Source organism: Myotis nattereri (genome assembly GCF_964212035.1).
Source record: "Myotis nattereri genome assembly, chromosome: 3".
NCBI classification, from domain to species: Eukaryota; Metazoa; Chordata; class Mammalia; order Chiroptera; family Vespertilionidae; genus Myotis; species Myotis nattereri.
This window is the reverse complement of record NC_138077.1, coordinates 159,988,310-160,008,030: the sequence shown is the minus strand read 5'-3', so window position 1 is coordinate 160,008,030 and position 19,721 is coordinate 159,988,310. Positions and strand designations below refer to the sequence as shown.

Here is a 19,721-nt window from a genome sequence, read left to right as displayed (position 1 = left end):
TTTCAAATATTCAGATCTTAAATAGGGACAAAGATTTTTTTTAAGAAAAAAGATTCAGATCAAACACCTAGAGATGAAAACTGCAATGTCTGAGCTGAAAGATACCCAGCATGGAATTAGTAGTATATCCATAATGAAATACTACTTAGCAATGAAAAGAATGAACTATGGATACAACATTGATGAATCTCAAAGTAATTGTGCTGAGTGAAATGATCCAGACAAAAAGGTTGCATACTGTAAAAATCCTTTTATGTGAAATTCTGAAAGTGCAACATAATCCATAGTTACAGAAAGCAAATCAATGATTACCTGGTTGGGGGCAGGGAAGAGATTTCTAAGAGGCACAAGGAAACTTTTGGAGGTGATAAATATGTTCGCTCTTTTTATTTTTACTATGGTTTTCTGGGTATATACAGATGTCAAACGTGTACACTTTAAATATGTGCAGTTTATTGTGTATTGGTTATAACTCAGTAAAGCTATTTTTAGAAACTAAAGTGATAAAAGTATATTTAGAAAAACACTGCACACAGCTTGGAAAATAGAGGACTTATATAAACACATGTTTCCTTAACATTTTGTAAATTTTGGAGAATGGTAAAATAAATATTTAAATCTGTAATTTTTATTACATCTACATTTATAGTGTCTGTAGACTATATCTATTGTATAGTATCTATAGTATCTAGGCTGGTAACTAAAATTTGGTTTGGGGTTTCTTTTTTGACAATACATGAGAAAAATGTCCTATTCTTTAAAACTACATATTTGGATGAGTATTTTTTATTTGTTCACTTATTCATTTATTCAATTAAATTATCAAGAACTTGCTACAAATCAGGCAGTTTTCAAGACACTAGGTATATGACTCTGGGCTTTGCTTTCCTCATTTGTAAATGCTCATTCTTGGATGCCTGCACCACCCTCCCACTGTGCTGATAGATAGCATGGGTAGGGGGTGGTCAGGCTCTGAGATCCTCAATGATAAAGCTATCTAGGTGGTATAACAAAGATATGACTCCCTAACTGCTCTGCTCTATATCTTTCCAAAGAGTAATTTTAGGCCACGTAAAGCATTTTTGTGGCTGCTCTGTCTATAGAGTAGCCTTCTTTCTGTTCCACTGCTTCACTAATAAGCTCTCTTTTAACTCTAAAAAGAAAAGGCATCTTTGCCATAAAAGTTTTCATGAAAATGAAATTAGGCATTTTAGTTTTGTTTGTTAAAAAATGCCCATAAAAACTTCTAAGGCAGTTTGAAAACTAATTCCCGATTGCTTCAAAGCGCAAACTCACATACGGTTATAAATTAGCATTTGGTCTAGTGCAGGGCAGCAGACCAAGCTTTTGTCCAGCCTTTCTCCTTAATCTGAAGTGTTCCCAGTCCCACCCACCCTTTCTTTAAGCAAAATTTAGACGTTAATAGACACTAAATTGCTTCTCTTTTTGAAGTCCTTTTCACACTTATCTCTAAGCATACACGATCTACTTCCTTTTGTTTGTTTTTTTAATTCTTTATTGTTTAAAGTATTACATATGAATCCTTTCCCCCCATTGACCTCTCCCCGCTTGTTCCCACCCACCCCCCAAGAACATGCCCCCACCCCCCCTACTGACTGTGTCTATGGGTTATGCTTATATACATGCATGCAAGTCCTTTGGTTGATCTCTCACACACCCTCCCCCCACCCCCCACCCCCAAACCCCACCTCCCCCTAAGGTTGGATGGTCTGTTTGATGCTTCTATGTCTCTGGATATATTTTAGTTCATCAGTTTATGTTGTTCATTATATTCCACATATGAGTGAGATCATGTGAAATTTATCTTTCTCCGACTGGCTTATTTCGCTTAGCATAATGCTCTCCAGTTCTATGCATGCTGTTGCAAATGATAAGAGTTGAATTTTTTAATTAAAAAAAAAAGAAGCCAGAAATACACAAGGCAAATTTCAGTTTTCCTTTTTTCCAAATCTTACTTTATAAATTAAGAAAATTCTACACATTTTTAACCATAATTGACCATACTATTGCCTAATTTTGCAGTGGTAATTTACTCCCTAACACCCCTTTCTGTTTGATATGAGGTCTGGCCTAAAAAGCTCTCTAAGAATCTGTATTCCCTGTTTCATTAGAGATACAGCTGTGTGAGCATGCTAATTATTTTTTTGAATGAAATAATTTATGTATTCTCATGTTCCCAATGTGTCTGTCCTGGTTTCCCCCAGTTCGATGCCGACCGAAATGAGGATGAGGTGTTCTATGACATCAGCATGGCGGTGGACAGCAAGTTATTTCCGAACAAAGAGGCTGCAGCAAGTAAGTCCCTGTGTCCTTCGAGCAATGGTCTGTCCTGATCACCTGCCAGGTGTCCGGGGCTTTGTAGTAAGGTTGGAGCTCAACACATTGCTGTGAGGTTTTGAGGATGACGCTGTTCTCAGAGCTTTATACTTTCTGGTCTAGAAATCAAGGAACAAAACAAAAGAGAAAGGAAGGCCCTTATAGTTACTTGCCTTTCTTCCAGTCATTACACATGCAAATTAGTAGATAGTCACCATGTAGCATAAGACCTATCTATTTATATAAAAGCCTAAGCGACCATTACGACAGAACAACCGGAATGACTGGTCACTATGATATGCACTGACCACCAGGGGACACCCTCAACATCAATGGGGCCTGCCAGCAAATCTCCCAGCCCCTCCCCCCAGCCGGCAGGCCCCGGGGCTGGGACAGGGAACCGGGGGTGGATGGCAGCAGACGCAACCCCTTTCCCAGGGGGGCCAAGGGCCGGCTCCCTCCTCGGGGCCAGCGGCCAACCTCCTGGGTCCTTCCCCCATTCCTCCCCTAAGCTGGCAGGCCCCAATCAGCCCACCGCCCACGGCAGTTGGCCGTCTCCCCCAGGTCGGCAGACCCCAATTGCCCTATCCAGGCCTGCCAGCCAACCTCCTGGTCCCTCCCCCTGGCTGGCAGGTCCCAATCGCCCAATCGGGGCCAGGCCTTGGGCTGAGATGAGGAACTGGGGGTGGGTGGTGGCGGACACGGGCAGCAAGGGAAAGGGAGGGGAGGTGGGGAGGCAGGGAACCGCATGGTGTCAGTGTGTGGGCGGCAAGGAAAGGAGGAGGCAGTAGGCAGGGAACCTGATAGGCACTGACCTCCAGCCAGGCCTAGGGATCCCTCCCGTGCACGAATTTCATGCACTGGGCCTCTAGTGTTTTTATAATTCAGAAAAATCTAATCTAGCGTACACTTTGCACAAGAATTCAAAGTTCCAATTCCTGCAGGACTCCCTAACCCACACAGGTCTCACCTTTGCCGAGGTTGGGGGGAGGTGGGGAGGAGCCTCCTCTTGGATCTGAGAGCCACTCCCACCTGCTCCACAATCCCTGCAGTGGCCCTGCCCCTTCTCTTCCTAGTACTCTCACCTAGAAGTTTGCCTTTGGAGGGTCATGCAGAGCAATCATACCCCCATAGTGGGCAGGTCTCACAGTTCTGTCCTTGACCCTTCTCTCCCCGTCCTTTACTCTCTGGGTTAACGTGGTGTCCCTTTTGGCTTCAACTATCAATTCCATGTGATGACTCTCAATCTTTGGCTCAGTCCGAATCTTTTTTTCTCAATTATGGCCTCAGTGGATAAAGACCAAAAAGTTCTAGGCTGTAAAGAAAAAGGCTAAACACTTAACATTTTAAGCCATATTTAAAGCCCACTAAGAGTAGCTTTAAAGAAAGGCAGGATTGAAAGGCAGACCTACAGAGCACAGATAACTGGTTAACTCAGCTGCCTACTTTTCCAATGATGTTTACAAAAAGATGGCCTACTGCAGGGAAAGGTGCAATATTGAGAAGCACATAAGACCAGCTAAACAGACTGCTGCTGCTCTGACGAATGCATGGCACCGGTGCTCTTTAAGTTAATATCTTACTTAGAACACTTATCAGACCTCTAACAACAGATATCTAATTGCCAGATAGCTTCAGTTTGCTAATACAGTGGGGGGGGGGGGGCTGATGTAGGCTGCCCCTTCTTTAGAACTGCCAGCATTTTGTGTCTTTCACGTGGCATTTTTCCAACGTGGCCTCGTCCTGCAATAATGCAGCCGGACTGGCTTCTGTGCTAAGTCGGTACACTGCCTGAGGACCGGCCTTTGCCCTTATTCTCCCACGTCCCCTTGGCCCAGGGCACAGTGGCTGCCCTCTGCAGAGGTTTGAAGGGGCTCCTCTTTCCTCTCTACACCTCCGACTTCTCACGGAGGGTGTTTGTGCTCACGGCTCTGACTCCCACTAGCTCCTTCCACTCCCAAGTCCCGAGAGCTGGGTTCTGCTCCAGCCTCCACAGCAGTCTGTTCTGTCTGTGTCAGCCCTCGGTGAATGACGTGTGCCCGGGAGGGACTGTGGGAACTAGAAATAAGCAATGCCGCCTTCCAGGAAGCAGCCACTTCGCAGCTCCAAGCTATTGTTCTCATTAAGGAATGGGCCAGGGCTGTCAGATCCGTCTCTCCTCCATGAGAAAACAGAAACCTGCGCTTGTAGATGAAATCTCCAGGCTCAGGAAAGTCGGTGACTCACCCAATTAAACAGGTCTTGCCGGTGTCCTCTGCTCTGTGAATTGCCAGCCCCGGGTTTTGTTCCTTTACTCTTTCCTTCTCTCTGAACCCCCTACAGAGTCCCAGCTGCCCACGGCTCTCAGATCACCTCCATGGGAATGGCTTTCAATTCCTTTTTAAATGTTTAAAATAAAAACTGTATATATTTAAGATGTGCAGCACAGGAAATGATGGCTACAGTCAAACTAGTTGACATATACCAGTAGTTACCGTTTTTCTATGTGTGATCAGTGGCACCTGAAGTATATTCTTTTCACAAAGTCCCAGTATTCAGAGTATTGCCGACAGGCATCATGCTGTACATTAAACCTGTAGACTTATTCATCCTACCTCACTGCAACTTGGTACAACGTTAGCCAACATCTCCCCGCTTCGCCCACCAGCGTGCTCACGGTCACCGTCATGCTCGGCTTCTATTTGCTTCACTTTTTTCTATTCCACATATAAGTCAAATCACGCAGTTTTTCTCTTACAAGAAAGCAGGGCAAAAATGTTCCTACCCTCACAGCCCACACTGATCCTCTGCCTCGGGGTCACCTTGGAAGTCCAATCTTGTTCTCAGTCTCCACGGCACTCACCCAGGCTGTGTCGTTCCTTGCCCATCCCTGGCCTCTCCTGTCTGTCATGAATATTGTTGTTGCCATGGGAATCCTCCTAGAATGCCTCTCTGATCCCCCTGCCTCCCTGACAAAAAATGAAACAAAGCAAAACTTTCAATGGCTTTCCTGCAGGCTGAGCACCAGTGCATGGGAAACATACCCTTAGCTTTCCCACAGGGGTCCTGCTCCCTCTAAGGCATCACCTCCCCCATCGCCCACACCAGCTTCCTCCAGGGTCTTAGAGACCTCAGGTATCTTCCTGCCTCTGGCCATTTTGCACAAGTTGCTTGGAAACGCCTGGGCAAGCATGTCAAACTCACAGCTGGCAGGCCGCATTTGCATCCCTGGACTCTCCCAACTCCTAGCCCCATCCATCACCTGGTCAGATCCTACAAGATTTGTGTATTTGGGGTGTGTGTGGGGGGGTATCCCTCAGTCCTTTGACATATGTATCTCAGATCAAATGTGATTTCTTCAGGAAGCTTGCTCAGGCCCCATCCCAGACTAGATTAGGCCCTGGAGTGGCACCCTGCACTTTTCTTTCAGGGTATTTATCACAATTGTGATTATATAATTAGAAATATGATTGTTAAAAAAAATCTATTTCCCTTTTTAGAGTGCAAGGCTTCAAAAGGACAATGTGTGTGTTGTGTGTGTGTGAGTGTGAGTGTGTGTGTGTGTGTGTATGTGTATGTGTGTGATACCCAGTGTGAATCTCACAGGAGATAGCATAGAAGGCCTTTCCCTACTGGTCACCTCAGCTGAGTTTGCCGACTCACAGCCCCACCACATTTTCATTGGCTCCAGAGGAGAGTGTAGGTTTGTTGCCTCCCTGCCATAGAATGCAGTTCCCTGAACCTCTGCACCCCTCCAGCCCATCTGCAGTGTCCCCCACTCCCTGCAGCCCTCCATTAATGCCTCTAGTGGGGCTTTGGGATCTAGCACTCAGTCTCTCTGGGCCTCAGAGAATTGGGAACAGTAAATGGTTTATGTGTGTAAAGCACATGGCTGTCACATTGAAAAGACTATATATATCCTATATAATAAAAGGCTAATATGCAAATTGACCAAATGGTGGAACAACCCGTCGCTATGACATGCACTGACCACCAAGGGGAAGATGCTCAATGCAGGAGCTGCCCCCTGGTGGCCAGGGCACTCCCACAGGGGGAGCACCGCTCGGCCAGAAGCCTGGCTCACGGCTGCCGCTGCCAAGCACAGCAGTGGTGGCAGGAGCCTCTCCCGCTTCCACCGCAGCACTAAGGATGTCCAACGGATGGCTCCCGGACTGTGAGAGGGCGCAGGCCGGGCTGAGGGATACCTCCCCAACACACACCCCAAATACACAAGTCTTGTGCACTGGGCTTCTAGTGTTTATGTGTGTGTGTGTGTGTGTGTGTGTGTGTGTGTGTGTTAGCATCTCTGCTGAGGATTTGAGGAGTCCCAAGGACAGACCACATCTTACTAACACAACTCTTCCCCATTTCCCTGGGTCTGCTTCTGCTCTCCCTCTCTCCCTTCCTCCCTCCTTCCGCCCCAGGATGGAAGAACTGGAAAATCCCCCTTCCCTTCTCACCCAGAGTAGTCCACCCACACCAGATCCCTCAAGGAGCTCACTTTTTAGTCCCAAATACTGTCCACATATTTTTTCAAAAAAAGGGCTCTTTAAAGTAATTCAAATGCAAACTGTGACTAACACTTTCCATGCTTGTTGGCATTAGCGCTGGCTGCTCCACCCGGCTCCTGGGTAACTCCTGGAACACTTGCGAGGGCTTTAATGTTTGTGGAGCAAATGAAGATCAAGATCCACAAAAGTCAGATGTCAGTATCCTTTTACTCACTTCAGTCCTTTGACATATGTATGTCGAATGCATAGGATTTCTAAGTACCATTCTTAGACTCAGAGATGAAATACGCCCTACCCAAAGCTGCTTATAATTTAGTGGGAGAGACAGAACTGGGAGAGGCCGCTTTCCTCAGAGGGGCAGATGAAGTGCAAGAGGCGTTCTATCCACCCTTCACTGCCCAGAAGCCCTGCCTTGAGGGAGTGTTTCTTTATTTGGTACTCAAAGTGGGAGGAGGGCATTCCTCACACCTCAGATTGAAGATCCACTAGGTCCTAGTGACTAGGAAGAAAACGTCTGTGGCATTATCCCAGGAAGCAGCATGGTTAGCCTTGTGGTACCGCTAACGCCAATTTGTATCAACTTCCCACTTAAATTTAAGGAGACGGCCTGGAAATGATATTTCCAAAAACCAGTCGGCATCTAAAACTGGTGACACTGAGTGCTCCCTGTGGACTTTTAATTCAGCTCATATTTTTCTCTGGTGTCTACAGAAAGGATATTTTTTAAAGATGAAAAGAAATCAAGAAATTCAAAATTGGGGAACGTGAAAGCCATACTATCACTTTTTTCAAATGTCCTAATTTTGCTCTTTTCTTTAGATAACAAGAGACTTCATTGAAGTTGTTTTATATGTTAAATTGCCCAATGAAAGAAGGCAAAATGTGTACATATGGCTATATTTACCTCCCTATTTTGTATAGTCAAACCTTAGACTGTTATTAAAGGTCTCATTTTCAGCAAACCAAGCAACCAATACCAAAGAAAATGAAAGCTATTCAGTCATTATCTGAGCTGATAATGACATCCTTTGTCTGTTGCCTTCTATAATAAATTAGTACTGTCGCCAAGAGCAACAATGTGTCAAGAAGTTCCTCCCCTTTATGATACAATAAAATTTCTGTTAAAAGCATTTTTTCAGGAAAGCCAATCTCTTCTTCCTTGTAAGCACAGGTTGAGGGTTATTGTTTTTGTAAACAAAGATCTCTTCATTCTGTTGCTGAAAACAGTTTTCTAATAATCTTGTTCCAGTTTCAAATATTAATGTATAATATCTCTTAACTGGGCTGTGTACAAGCCCTTCACTCTGTGCTTTTCTAAAACAACCAGAAGAACAGTTTCTAATTAAATAAAGTAAGTAGGACACAGGAACTAAAGCAGCTACATGTTTAATAAGCCTTTGAGTTCATATCATGTTGCTCACTTCATATGAATCGCTGTACTAGAAAATAGATATGTGAGATGAGGGAATCATTTAAGTACCGATCTCCACTTCCACTCGGCAGCGGTGGGAATATCCATACTATGGAAGTAGTGAAAACTAAATAAAATTGCCATCACCTTGAATGATGCTATTCCTAGCAGCCCCTTGGTTGTCACCAGCTGGAGTGACACACCTTGATTTTACTTCTAATCCTTCCGTTTCTGCAGCCACCCAGGGACGCGTCTCATCATCAACCATTCATTTTCGCAGAATGTAGAGGAGACGGCAGGTCCTCCAGGTCCTCTCCTATCGAATGCTAGAAGGAAAGATCATAGTTATAAAGCCATTGGGATGGCTCCTGCTTAGAATTTGGAGTCAGCGGATGTGTAGGAGAAATGGGGACTATAATTTCTATCCTTATCTCACTCACTTTCTGCAGGACCTTGGCCAAGTTATTTGACTTCTCCGCACCTCATGTTTCTCTTTTCTAAAATGAGGAGGAGGAAGTCTGTGAAATACTGGTTCGGAAATGTCTGTGCTCTTATCATAGGAAAATAATGCATTCTACTTCTGACATATTTCCTGCCTCACACACATACTAGTACATGCAAACTGACCTTTAAACTGGGCTTTCAGGCAGTCAGGTATCTTGGCCCTAAGACACGCCTTATACAAAACTAGAGGCCCAGTGCACAAATTCGTGCATGGGTGGGGTCTTTTGGCCTGGCCCGATGGGGGCCCATGGGAGGTGGGGCTGGCCGGGGGGAGGGGCCGCAGGAGGGCTCCAGGGCATGTCCAGCTCATCTTGCTCAGTCCCAATCAGCCAGACCTCAGCCCCCTACTGGTCGGAGTGTCTATCCCCTGGTAATCATTGTACATCATAGCAAGCGGCCTTAACATATCATTAGCATATTATGCTTTGATTGGTTGAACAGACGACCAGATGACCAGACACTTAACATATTAGGCTTTTATTATAAAGGATTTTATTTGAAAAATACCAAAAGCAAAAAGAGAGAGAGAACGAAAAATACCAGACGCACAAAGATATAAAAAGTATACTAATAATAGAGGAATATGCAAATTGTCCAGGATGCCGTTACAGTAACATTAACGACCAGCAGGCTGTCTGGGGCAACCAGGCTGGCAAAGGAGTTAGTGGGGGACGACCAAATGACTGAACAGCAGGCTGCATGGGGTGACCAGGCTGGCAGTGGGGGAGTAGTTGGGAGTGACCAGGCTGGCAAGGGGGTGCAGTTGGGGGCAACCAGGCCAGCAGGGAGGCAGTTGGGGGTGACCAGACCAACAGGGGGGCAGTTGAGGGCAACCAGGCCAGCAGGGGGGCAGTTGGGAGAGACCAGGCAGAGGCGGTTAGGGTTGATCATGCTGGCGGCAGGGGGAGGTGGGGGGGGGGAAGTCAGGAAGGCAGGCAGGCAGGTGAGCAGTTAGGAGCCAGCAGTCCTGGATTGTGAGAGGGATGTCCAACTGCTGGTTTAGGCCCAATCCCAGCAATTTGACATCCCCTGAGGGGTCCTGGATTGGAGAGGGTACACAGACTGGACTGAGGAGACCCCCCATTCATGAATTTCATGCACCGGGCCTCTAGTCTATTATAATTCCACTTTAAACAATTATATATGTATAACTAAATTTTTGTGTATCACCCCTCTAGTCTCACTCTGTTAATAGCGTGTGGTGCATAGTCTTCCACACTCCATTCTAGTGAGCACCTTATTAACAATGGAATTGTCAAGGGCCTAGCACTGTGCCACACACACCTATGTGACTCTCAGTAGCAACCCTGCAGTTAGCTACTTTTCCAAAATGTTTCGACGGGTCAATTATGTCCATTTTGAAAAACTTCATTATCCTTTAAAAAAATTTTAAAGATACAAACAATAAACAGTAGCGTGACTGCTTAGTACTTAGTTTGGTAAGCAGCAGGGCTGATGATGATGAGAAGAGAAGAGTTGAGAAAAAAAACTATGTGAGAACCTACCTAGATTCTCTTTTCAGAAGAAAATATGAAAGCAGCCTCTCTGGAGAGGTCCATACCTGAGATGTTTTTATCAAAACTCCATCTTCATTCAACATTACTCATTGCATATTGTGGCCAAGAATTATTTGGCAAGGCCGAGTATAAAATGAAACATGGAGTCGTTTATTTCCTTACAGGGTGCATAGTGTTTTATGGGCAGCACTGACTTCTGTCTTTCTGGTTAGTTAGGTGATTTCTACAGGGGTGGGCAAAAGTAGGCTTACGGGTATGCATTTATTCTTGTACTACTAGTTATTTATTGGTTTGTATGACTACTGCAGACCTACTTTTGCCCACCCCTGCATTTCGCAGCAGGAGAGAGTTGATAGATGAGGATGATGAATCAGTTGTGCTCCAGGAGCTCCATTATGAGCCTTTGGGGGCCATTGGGTAAGCAATTCAGTGTAACTTGTGGCACCTAGGAAGGGAAGATCCTATTAATACACTAAGCTGACCTGATTTTTCTCACCTTCAGGGACTTAGGGGATGCAAAGGCTGGAGGGAAAGCTCAGGTTCTCATGGACTGAGCAAATTCAGCATATCTTATTTCTAGGAACCCTTGCTCTTCTCCCACTCTGGACTTGGCTCATGGTGTTCCCTCCACCTCAGTGTCTATCGCACACCCCTAAACTGCTTTCCTCTGGGACAACCCTATTCACCCTCACAGTTCAGGCTCATGGATTCGTTCCTCGTAAAGAATCCCACCTCCACCAGCACCTCCACTACTAGGCAGAAGTAACCCTCTCTTTTTGGTCCCTGAACCTTGCTATGGACAAATCCATCTCCTTCACAAAAGTTTGTCTTCTTCTTAAGGGTGGAGACCAGTGATGGCGAACCTATGTCACCTCTGACACGCGAACTCATTTTTTTGGTTGATTTTTCTTTGTTAAATGGCATTTAAATATATACAATAAATATCAAAAATATAAGTCTTTGTTTTACTATGGTTGCAAATATCAAAAAAATTTCTATATGTGACACGGCACCAGAGTTAAGTTAGGGTTTTTCAAAATGCTGACACGCCGAGCTCAAAAGGTTCGCCATCACTGGTGAAGACAGTGTCCACAGCACCTGCATTTTCTGTCTGCAGGTCAAACAGTGCCTGGCAGATGGGAAGAGTCTAGAAATGTTTGTGAATTTAATGTAATCATGAGGACAATATGGAAACCTAGTGGGAGAGTGTTTGCTCTAGAAATATACACAAACAGCCTCCTTAGGTCATCCTTTCCTTTCTAATCTTAGGTTCAGGTGACCTTGATTCTCCAATGATGTTGGACTCTGGAGAGATCATTGACACAGGATCTGATTATGAAGATCAGGTAATTAAAACCTAAAAACATTTCGCTGTTTAAGTAGTTTTAATTTTAGCCTTTGTTAATGTTTCATGAAAATTAGAATTACAAATCATTTTGAGAAATGTTTACAGTAACATGTATCCTGTAATAAATCACAATAGCCTACAGCTTTCATTCATTAAATTCGGCCCTTTAGCTCGTCCTTATCCACAGATATAAAATGGCAATAAATTAAGAAAAGGTTTGTGGTCAAAAGTTACATTCGATAGAAATGAGGTTACCAGAGTTATCTTGCCCAAGAATTTGCCTGTATCTCTATCGCTTAATCCATAATAAACCAAAGGTATTTATTAATAAGCATTGGCTACAGGTTTGGGGATGTGCTTTCCTATGTCTAACTTTTGAAAGGGACTGATGGCCAAGGGCAACACAGCCAGGGAGTAAAATATGTTTTCTATTGGAATAAAAGCAAAGAAATGCATCTGGGTCATTTTCTTCTCGGCAGAAGAACTTTCCCTACTGCTATATTTTAATCTTCCAAAATAGTTGGCAAATGATCTAATCCTCTCATCAGGCCTTGTTTTTTAAAAAAGGATAATGTCCAAAACTCCCTCCCACCTCTCACCAAGCTCCTCTGCAATGGCTGAGCGCCAGGTGGACATGGGCTGGGGTTTCTCCCCATCTTCAACTCATATATGTCTCAAATAAAGCAGGTAGGTCTGACCATTGTCCAGATATAAAGGCTGGCTGCACATTTCACGTACATATGCAGAAGTTATTTTCACAAGTGTTTCCTTTCCTTATATCACAAAGCAAGAAGTTACTGATGAGTCATATAATGGTACATACTTATATTTTAGCATCTATTAGGTGCTTAATACATACATAAACATAGTGCTAAGTTTGTTCATTTGAGTATCTCACAACCTCTTTGGGAAATAGGAATTATTATCTCTATTTCATAGACAAGAAAACTAAGCAAAGAGTAATTTGCTCACAGGTATACAACAGGTTTCACTGTGGGGAGATAAACTTCGAGTGCATTCCCTGCCTCCTTTCCTAGCTTCCAAATGCCACCCATTCACTGGTACATTTTTGGAGCCTTTTCAGTTGATAAACCTTAAGATCTCAACAGAGGCAAACACCAGACAACCACTACTGAAGGTGAGTTCACAATCCAAAATTACAGACGGCACAAAGAAAAAACCATAACAAGAAATCCAGCTGGTTCAACAAATGAAAGACTTCACACCCCAAAAACTAGGGATAACAGAAAATTCTGAAAGAAATGTTAATATCGGAATGTTTTTTAAAAATATATTTTTATTGATTTCAGAGAGGAAGGGAGAGGGAGAGAGAGATAGAAACATCAATGATGGCTGCCTCCTGCACGCCCCCTACTGGATATGTGACCGACCGGGAATCGAACCATGACCTGGTTCACAGGTGGACACTCAATCACTGAGCCATGTCGGCTGGACCAAAAAGGTTTTTTTACATGTGACTTCCAAAGGGAATATGCAGGGGAAGGAAAGGGGCATGAGGAAAGCAGTCCTGCTGTTAATTGCACATTACCTCTTCTCATCCATTTGACATTCCCATCTCCCTACAAGCAAGAAAGCTGGAAAACAGAGCTTACTCAGTGTCCAGGAAGAGAGAGAGATCTATTCCATGAGCACTGAGTCAGCCTGGACCACAAAACTCTTGCCCCCCAGAGTATTGCTCTTTTGGTGCACCTCGTACTTCCCGCTCACTCATTCTTGGTTTCCTCATTGGACTCCTCCCAGTTCATTATGTCAATGTGGGTGCTCCAGCCCCTTCACGCCTCATTGCACATGCTCTCTTTTGAGAAGCACAGTCATAGCCATGATTTCGGATGCTTGTCTGCTAAACAGCAACGGTTGGATTTCCCATGTGCATCTTAAAATCAACACGTCCAAAAACAAACCCACCATCTTCCCCCACAAAATCTCTTCTTCCTTCTCTTTTCCCTATTCCCTATGTGAGTGATACCACCATTCTCCCAGCTGCCCAAGCCAAAAGCCAGGGCATCTTCCTTACCTCCTTCCTTTCTCTCCCTCCCTACCTCAGTTTGATCAGAAGCCGGCCAGTTCTGTGCAGGAACTGCTCCTCATCTCTCCAGGCCCACTGCCTGGTTCACACCTTCCGCCTTCCTCTGTGGGACCCTGAGACAGTGTCCTAACCTGTGTCCCTTCCCCGGCTCCTCACCCATCAAATTCATCTTTCTGAACAGAAAAGGCAGTCATGGCATCATTTCACTGCTTAAAGCCCTCTTGACTTCTCATTAAGGTCAGAATTAAAATAAAACCGCTTACCACATACATCGGAACCTTCAAATTAGAATCTGACCACCTACATCCCTCCCCAAACTCATCCCTTGCTAATCCTCAAAACACACTTCATGCCCCGGCCACACCAAGCCATTTACAGTCCCCCAAATGGGCTGTGCTTTGTCAGTTACAGCTTGGGTTTCCCAGGGCACTGGTTCCTGTGGAGATTCTTTCCTCTGTATCGAAGTCCTCCCTGCCCCCATCACCTCTGCCCCAGATAACCCCTGCTCATGCTTCTTCAACCAGGCTTCTCCTTGGGGAAGCTCTTCTCTTGTCCCTCCCAGGGGGCCCATAAAACCCTGTGTTGTAATATTCTCCTGTATCGCAGGGACTATGTTCTGCTCTGTGTGTATAAAATGCCTGCCACACAGCCTGGTACACAGCATGTGCTCAGTAAATTTCCATTCCTTTAAAAGCTGATAAAATGATTTCTATTCCTTCTACTTAACATGTGATTTTTCTGATAACGTGCTAACACTTTTGAGCCAGGGTTTCCTCTCCTAGAGAATGATGATGACAACTCCACCAAGAATTACTGTTGAGGAAAGTAGGGAATGAAGCTTACCTCATTCAGAACAAGTGCCCTAAAAGTGTGAGCATCCTTTTTTTCTTGCTCCAAACTCGACTTAGACTGAACTTTTCAGGAATGGCTGCCTTTCTGTGGGTGGCAGAGGCCACCGTAGTAGCTTCAGCTGGATGAATGCTAATTGTCTGAACAATCCTGGATTCCATCCGGCATGTGGGTGCTTAGAAGTCACCACTCTGCCCTAACAACAAGTAAAAAGCTGAACAAACTGAAAAATCCACAATTCTCAGGTCTGTCAGAGAAGTGAGGCCACAAGGCAAACCACTACACCAAAAGTCGGCAATAAGGCAGACTCAGAGAATCACACCTTATGGGAACAGAAACCCACAAACAAGAATCTCCACAGGAACCAGGGCCCTGGGAAACCCAAGCTGTAATTGACAAACTGCCAGAGGCTCCTATGGGCAGTTCTGAGAGTTGAAAACTCCAAGAGGCCCAGGTAGAGAGGTCCCCCACACTCTGTGAGTTTCGCCTCCAGGAACTTGACCAGGTCCCCACAGTGTCAGAGAGAAATCTCCTTGTGTTTCAGGCAGCGGGAGGGAGGGAGGAACCTTTTTCAAATACTCAGAGCACTCTCTCCTTCCTAACAAGGGTTGCTCTCAGGAGAAACTGTTCCCAGGACCTAAGCTGCTGGGCTTTCATGGGAGCTTAACCACCTAGGAGAAAGGAAATACCAACTCCCTCCACCTCCAGCCATTCTGCTTTCCCACGCCCTCCACCCCACTTTCAGGGGGAGAAACTAAGAAGCCCTGGTGAGGCTCACCAGGAGGCTGAGACCTAATTCCAGGACTGCATGCCCTTCATAGAGCACTTCCCATCCTCCCCACACCTTCCCACCACACGACTAAAACTTATTTACTGCAGTGCCTTTTACCTAGTACATCGTGTCCAGCTTCCAACAAAAAATTACAAGACATATTCAGACGTGAAAGCACAGTCTGAAGAGACTGAACCAGCATCAGAACAAGAGCCAGATATTCAACTTATCAGAAAAGGAGTTTCGTTTTGTTTTTAATAAACTATGGTTAATATGCTAAGGGCTTAGATGGAAAAAGTAGACAATATACAAGAACAGGTGGATAATGTAAGTTAGAGAGATGGAAATTCTAAAAAGCATCAACAAGAAATGCTAAGGATAAAAATCACCAGCAGAAATGAAGAATGCCTTTGAGGGGCTCATGAATGGACTGGAAATGGCTGAGGAAAGAACCCCGGAGCGTGAAGATATGACAATAGAAACTCCCCAAACTGAAAGGCAAAGAGAAAAAAAGGCTGGGAGAAAAAAAGAACAGTGTGTTCAAGAAATGCGGGACAATGACAAAGGATATAATATACCTGTAATGGGATTACTGTGAGAAGAAGAAAGGAAGAGAAGAAATATTTGAAGTAATAATAACTGAGAATTTCCCCGAAATTAATGTCAGATACCAACCCACAGATATAGGAAGCTGAAAGAACACTTAATAGGATAAACATTTTTAAAATTACACCTAGGCATATCATATTCAAACTGCAGTAAGTCAATGAAAAGAAGCCAGAGGGGAAAAAAAATTTGCTTTTCTATAGAGAAGGAGAAATAAACACTTTCTCAGACAAAAATTTGTTGCCTTGTAAGAACTGTTTAAAGAAATTCTTTAGAGAGAAGGAAAAGGATACAGGCCAGAATTCAGATCTACATAAAGAAAGGAAGAGTACCAGAGAATGTATAAGTGAAAGTAAAAAAAACTTTTATTTTTCTCATTCTTAATTGCTCTAACAGGCCGCAGTTTGTTCAAAACAGTCATAGCAACAATATACTTGATAGTGTGTGCTAAGTATAAGTGAAATGAGTGACAGCTATGATGCAAGGGACAGGAGGGAGGAATTAGGAATGTTTTGTTATTAACATAAAGGTCCAGAGAAAGATACGCCATGCTAACACTCATCAAAAGATAGCAGGAGTAACTATGTTAATTTTAGACAGAGCAGACTCCAGAGCAAGGAAAGTTATCAGGGATAAAGAGACATTTCATAAGGATAAAGGGGTCACTACCCCCAAAATACATACATATGCCCCTAACAACAGTATCTCCAGGCTCACTGTCCACCCACATCCTTAATCTCATCTCTTTCATCTCTCCTGGGACCTTGATTTATTAATGTGCATTGCTTTCTCTCTCAAAGTTCTCATCCTCAAAGTATCTTTCTTTTTCTGTCTACCACCCCACCAGCTCCACGTTGAAGAAAGGAAAAGCCATGAACAGTGCCAAGTGTCACAGAAATGTCAAGTGGGGGACTCTTTCACTTTCCTTCAACCCCAAATTTGGGGAAAGAGAAGTCAGCTCCCATGATTCTGTGTTCTCACCTCCCATTCTGCTTATACACCAGCTTCTGCCTGCTCTGTTCTCTGAAGAGACCATTAAAAAGCATCTCCTCACTGCCACGTCAGGAGGGTAGCTCTCGGTGCTTACAATGTCTGGGCCCAGGACACTGGTGGCACTTTCTGCTTTCTCAAAACTCTTGACTCCTTTGATCATTTTTTCTTCTCCTCCCCTCAACATGGTTTTTCTTTTCCTACCTTCCCCTTAAAATGTGTGTTCACCAAATTCCATCATAGACCCTCTTCTCTCCCTACACCAACGCTTCATCTATGCCTATGCCTTCAACTTTATTAATGTGCGTATTCATTCAACTAATATGAAGAATATTTGATATGCCCGACTCTATATAAGGTACTGGGAATGTAATATAAGCAAAAGAAGGCATGGTTCCTACTCCCCTGGAGCTTATAGTAGAAATAGATAATAATAAAATAATCACATAAATAAATATGTGGTAATTAAGACTGTGTTCAGGGCTTCGGGAAAATACATAGTGCAATGTGTAGGTGTGGTAAGAGGTAACCAGTTATACGCAATAAAGTGAGATAAGAAGAAAGCATAGGGGGTCAAAAGGGGTGGTTGGGAAAAGGAAATAGCACGTAGAATCAGGAAGAAGCATGACATCTGAAAGGCCGGTGCGGCTGGAGTGCTCTGTAAGGGGAGGCGGTAACAGGTTCTACAGAGTCTGGAGATTAGGGCTCTGTAGAGCCGGTTAGGTGTTTATCCTAAGAGCAGTGGGAAGCCTTGAAGAGTTATATTTTGGAGAAGGGAGGCAGGAGGGTGTGTCAGCATTATATTTGTGCTTTTTAAAAATGTTCTGGCTGCAATGTGCACAGCACTTTGGAGGGAGACAGGAATACATCTAGGGAGTCCAGTGGGAAGCTGCAGTGGCCCAGACAAAAGATCCTGGATGCTGCATTCCACTAGAGCAGGGTGAAGGAGATGGACAGAAAAGGACGTATTTGAGAGGGACTTCTGAGGCAAAATCAACAGGACTTCATATTGGAATGGATACAAGAGCCAAGGGAAAGTGAGCTGTTGAAGATGATGCCTCGGTTTTTAAATTGTACAGCTGGGTGGATGGCATTGGCATTCACCGAGAAAGAACAGTAAGAAAACACCCGTTGCATAAGGAAAGAGCACAGGTGTAATTTTAGAGTTCCAAGGGCCTTTACCCATCCAAATGGAGAATTCGGGTGAAGAGTTAAATATACAGGTCTGGTGCTTAGAGGGAAGATCTATTCGTTGGTGAGCTGCTGAATACGGTAGAAGCTGAAGCTGTAAGTGGAGATGCAGCCCTTGGAGAAAGAGAAGAGACTTGAGAAGAGAAGAGGGTCCATAGCTAAGCACTGAGGAAATTTAAAGGCTGCGTGAAGGAAGATGAGGCGGCAAGAAAGATGTAGAAGAAGCTGTTAGAGGGATAAGAGGAAAGTTAGTAAAATGTGGGGGGTCCCAAAAAATAAAACAGTATTTCAATGAGCAGAGAGTGTCAAATATTGATGAGATGAGGAAGAGGGAGACTGGAAAATGGGCATTGTATATAGAAACATGGAGGAAATTGTGGACCTTACAGAGGGCTGTTGGGGGAAGTTATCTTCACTTGTTTTTTGTTTGTTTGCAATGGAAGATACTCCATGTTTAAAAATTCATAGGAAGGATCCACCCACTAGAGAGAAGGAGAATTTACAAGAGAGAGGAAGATTTCTTGAAATGCAGGAGGGCTGGATTCTAAAGTACAGGGAGGAAGGACCACGTGTGGGTTATAACAAGGAAGACGGATGGGATGGGTTTGCATGTGTAATGGTGGCAAGTTGTGAATTCCTCTTCGATGATTTCCAGAGACAGAGCTGGCCATTAAGAGTGTGAGGTTTGAAGTAAGTGGAGGGCTGTGTTGTGGAACCAGCTGAGCGCGGACTCAGGAAACAACAGAGTAGGCAAGCAGTCCAATAGTCCATTTGACGTTAGTGCCTCAAAATTTACTTTGACCAAGTGATCCTTTTCCATTTTTTCCCCATTCATTTAGTAAATATTTATTTTAACTGAACTTCCATTGTGATACTCAGCTTCTACATCGAGAAATATTGCATTTAGCCAAAACATGTGTTAGCCTGTATTTGTAAAGCTGATTAACACGGTGTCATTCCCAATGCGGTATATTTGAGTAACACAGCACTGATCATAATTTGGGGACTTACCAAGTTGTATCTGATACACTGAGTCCAGTTCTGATGGGAAAATCAGGTTTTTGTGACAAGTCCTACAAGGCCTGGCTGAAGCTGGGAAGCTGGAATAGCCAGGTTCCCTTCTCAGCACTTGTAGTTGGTGGTGAAAACTATTGGGGGGCCTATGGGAAAAATGAAAGCAGGGATGTTGGAGAGGGACTGAGATCAGAAAGATATAAGTCTAGCTGTTTCCAACACTAAAACAAGAATAGCTGGTGCAGGCTCAGGAAGCCAGCCCTTCCCGACTGTCTCCACTGGCCATGGGCGGCCTAGAGCTAATTGATTCTATAAAAGAAAGACAAGTTCCATTATTAAACCTCATAAATTAATAAGAAATGTTTTCACCATTCTTGATTGCAAAGTCTGGAATGTCCTTATTTTCAGTGTAGATATTAAATATTAAACAGTGTCATTACAGATGGAAAAGGTCAGGAACCATATAAGCTCATTTGTATGTGGGATGTAAAACAGAAAGCAACAAACAAACTCATAGACACAGACAACAGCAGTGGTTATGAGGGAGAAAGAGGGGTGGAAGGAGGATGAAGAAATAAAGGGGCAAAATATATATGACAGAAGGAGACTAGACTTTGAGGGGTGAGCACACAAATACAGATGGTG

The 19,721-nt window shown here is 44.1% G+C and overlaps 1 protein-coding gene across 1 annotated transcript in view; it reads left to right on the top strand.

Annotated features, from left to right (window-relative positions):
• The window catches only part of AK5 (adenylate kinase 5), a 193,402-nt gene that overhangs the window by 104,704 nt on the left and 68,977 nt on the right, over positions 1–19,721 (top strand). The window contains exons 7-8 of the mRNA XM_081088444.1: positions 2,226–2,316; positions 11,529–11,605. Of these exons, the coding sequence (XP_080944570.1) occupies positions 2,226–2,316; positions 11,529–11,605 (168 nt within the window). The remainder of the gene's footprint in view (positions 1–2,225; positions 2,317–11,528; positions 11,606–19,721) is intronic.